General features: G+C 59.3%; 1 protein-coding gene across 1 annotated transcript in view; it reads left to right on the top strand.

Moving 5' to 3' along the window:
• Positions 1-1248, top strand: part of npas4l (neuronal PAS domain protein 4 like) — a gene marked incomplete at its 3' end in the record, with an annotated part of 7408 nt that extends 6160 nt beyond the window's left edge. Inside the window, 2 exon segments of the mRNA XM_014005894.1 lie at positions 1-104; positions 179-1248. Of these exon segments, the coding sequence (XP_013861348.1) occupies positions 1-104; positions 179-1248 (1174 nt within the window).
• Positions 1249-1332: the final 84 nt, after the last annotated feature.

Here is a 1332-nt window from a genome sequence, read left to right as displayed (position 1 = left end):
GTTTTGAGGCTACAAACCACAGATCTGTCCTGGACCTGGGTGTATGTTCAAGCTAAAAACAGTGGTGAACTCCGGAGCATCAGCTGCACAAACGTCGTCATCTGGTGGGAAAAACCAGACGTGAAGCGACTGCTGTCTGGTTTTGACGCCCTGCTAACACGTTTTTCTGCTCCTGCAGTGAAACTGAGGCCAGATTCCTGCAGAGGAAGATCAGCAGAAAGGCCTTCCAGCCGCCATCCGGGTCAATTTACCCACACTTTGCTCAGCAGGCGTCCCAGAGTTGGACCGACAACCCTAAAGGTTGTAAAGSTGTGAGGAGGTCTGACAGTGGGAGCGAGGAGCCAGGTGCGGTCCTGTGCACCTCCTCCCAAAGTGCCGGCTCTCCTGCTCCTTTTGATCTCGTCACGCCTCCCTACAGCCCCGCCTCCTGCAGCTCCCCTCCACAGCAGGAGGAACCCATGTGCTCTCCTGGCGCCTCGCCCTCGTATTTCTCCTATCCAGCAGCGGGGYTCACCTGCCACCTATCACCTGTTGCCTCCGCCCCCAGGACTACAGAAAACACCTTCGACGCCCCGCCTCCTTCCATTTATCCCCTCCCCTCGTTACCTCTGGACTACGATTTCCCGCCGTGTCCTTCCGACGCTCGCTCCGTCCCAGACTGTCTCTTCGTCCCGGACGTGTCCGAGGTCCTGGAGTCCTCCTCTCTGCACCCGGAGGACTTTGACCTCCTCGACCCCCCGCGGGGGGGCGGTCCGGTCCAGCCGCAGCACGTCCCCCAACAGGAGCTCCCCGGCCCGCTCACRCCGCTCCAGTCCCCCGGGTCCACGAGTCTCTACAGTGAGCGGGAGCGGGAAGAGATCAGCATCCTGGCCCAGCAGATCTCCTCCCTGGCCAGCAGCTTCGACCTGCACCGCAGCCTGGACCTGTTCCAACAGGTGGTCCAGACCGGCGCCGAGGACTGGCACCACGAGCCCGAGCCACTCGCAGGGCACGCCTCCATGTTCCAGAGCATCCTGAGCCCGGGAAAACCCGCTCCGTCCTGCCTCCATCCCTATCATCCCCTGCAGGAAACCCTGCACCTGTTCCAGGAAGACCCCCTGCACCTGTTCCAGGAAGACCCCCTGCCTGAGGAGCAGTTCTGCCCAGGTGGGATCACAGTGGACCCCTTCAGTTCACAGCTGGGTCACCAGAACCCGAACACTGGGTTGCATCAACTCAACTTCTGCCTGCAGAGCCACCTCCAGCCAGGTATATAACATGTACTTCTACACACTATATAATGTACTTCTACACGGGTAACTATATAACATGTACTTCTACACACTATATAAT

Source organism: Austrofundulus limnaeus, unplaced genomic scaffold (assembly GCF_001266775.1).
Source record: "Austrofundulus limnaeus strain Quisiro unplaced genomic scaffold, Austrofundulus_limnaeus-1.0 Scaffold33, whole genome shotgun sequence".
NCBI classification, from domain to species: Eukaryota; Metazoa; Chordata; class Actinopteri; order Cyprinodontiformes; family Rivulidae; genus Austrofundulus; species Austrofundulus limnaeus.
The sequence above is the reverse complement of the archived record's forward strand: the minus strand, read 5'-3'. Positions and strand labels throughout refer to the sequence as shown.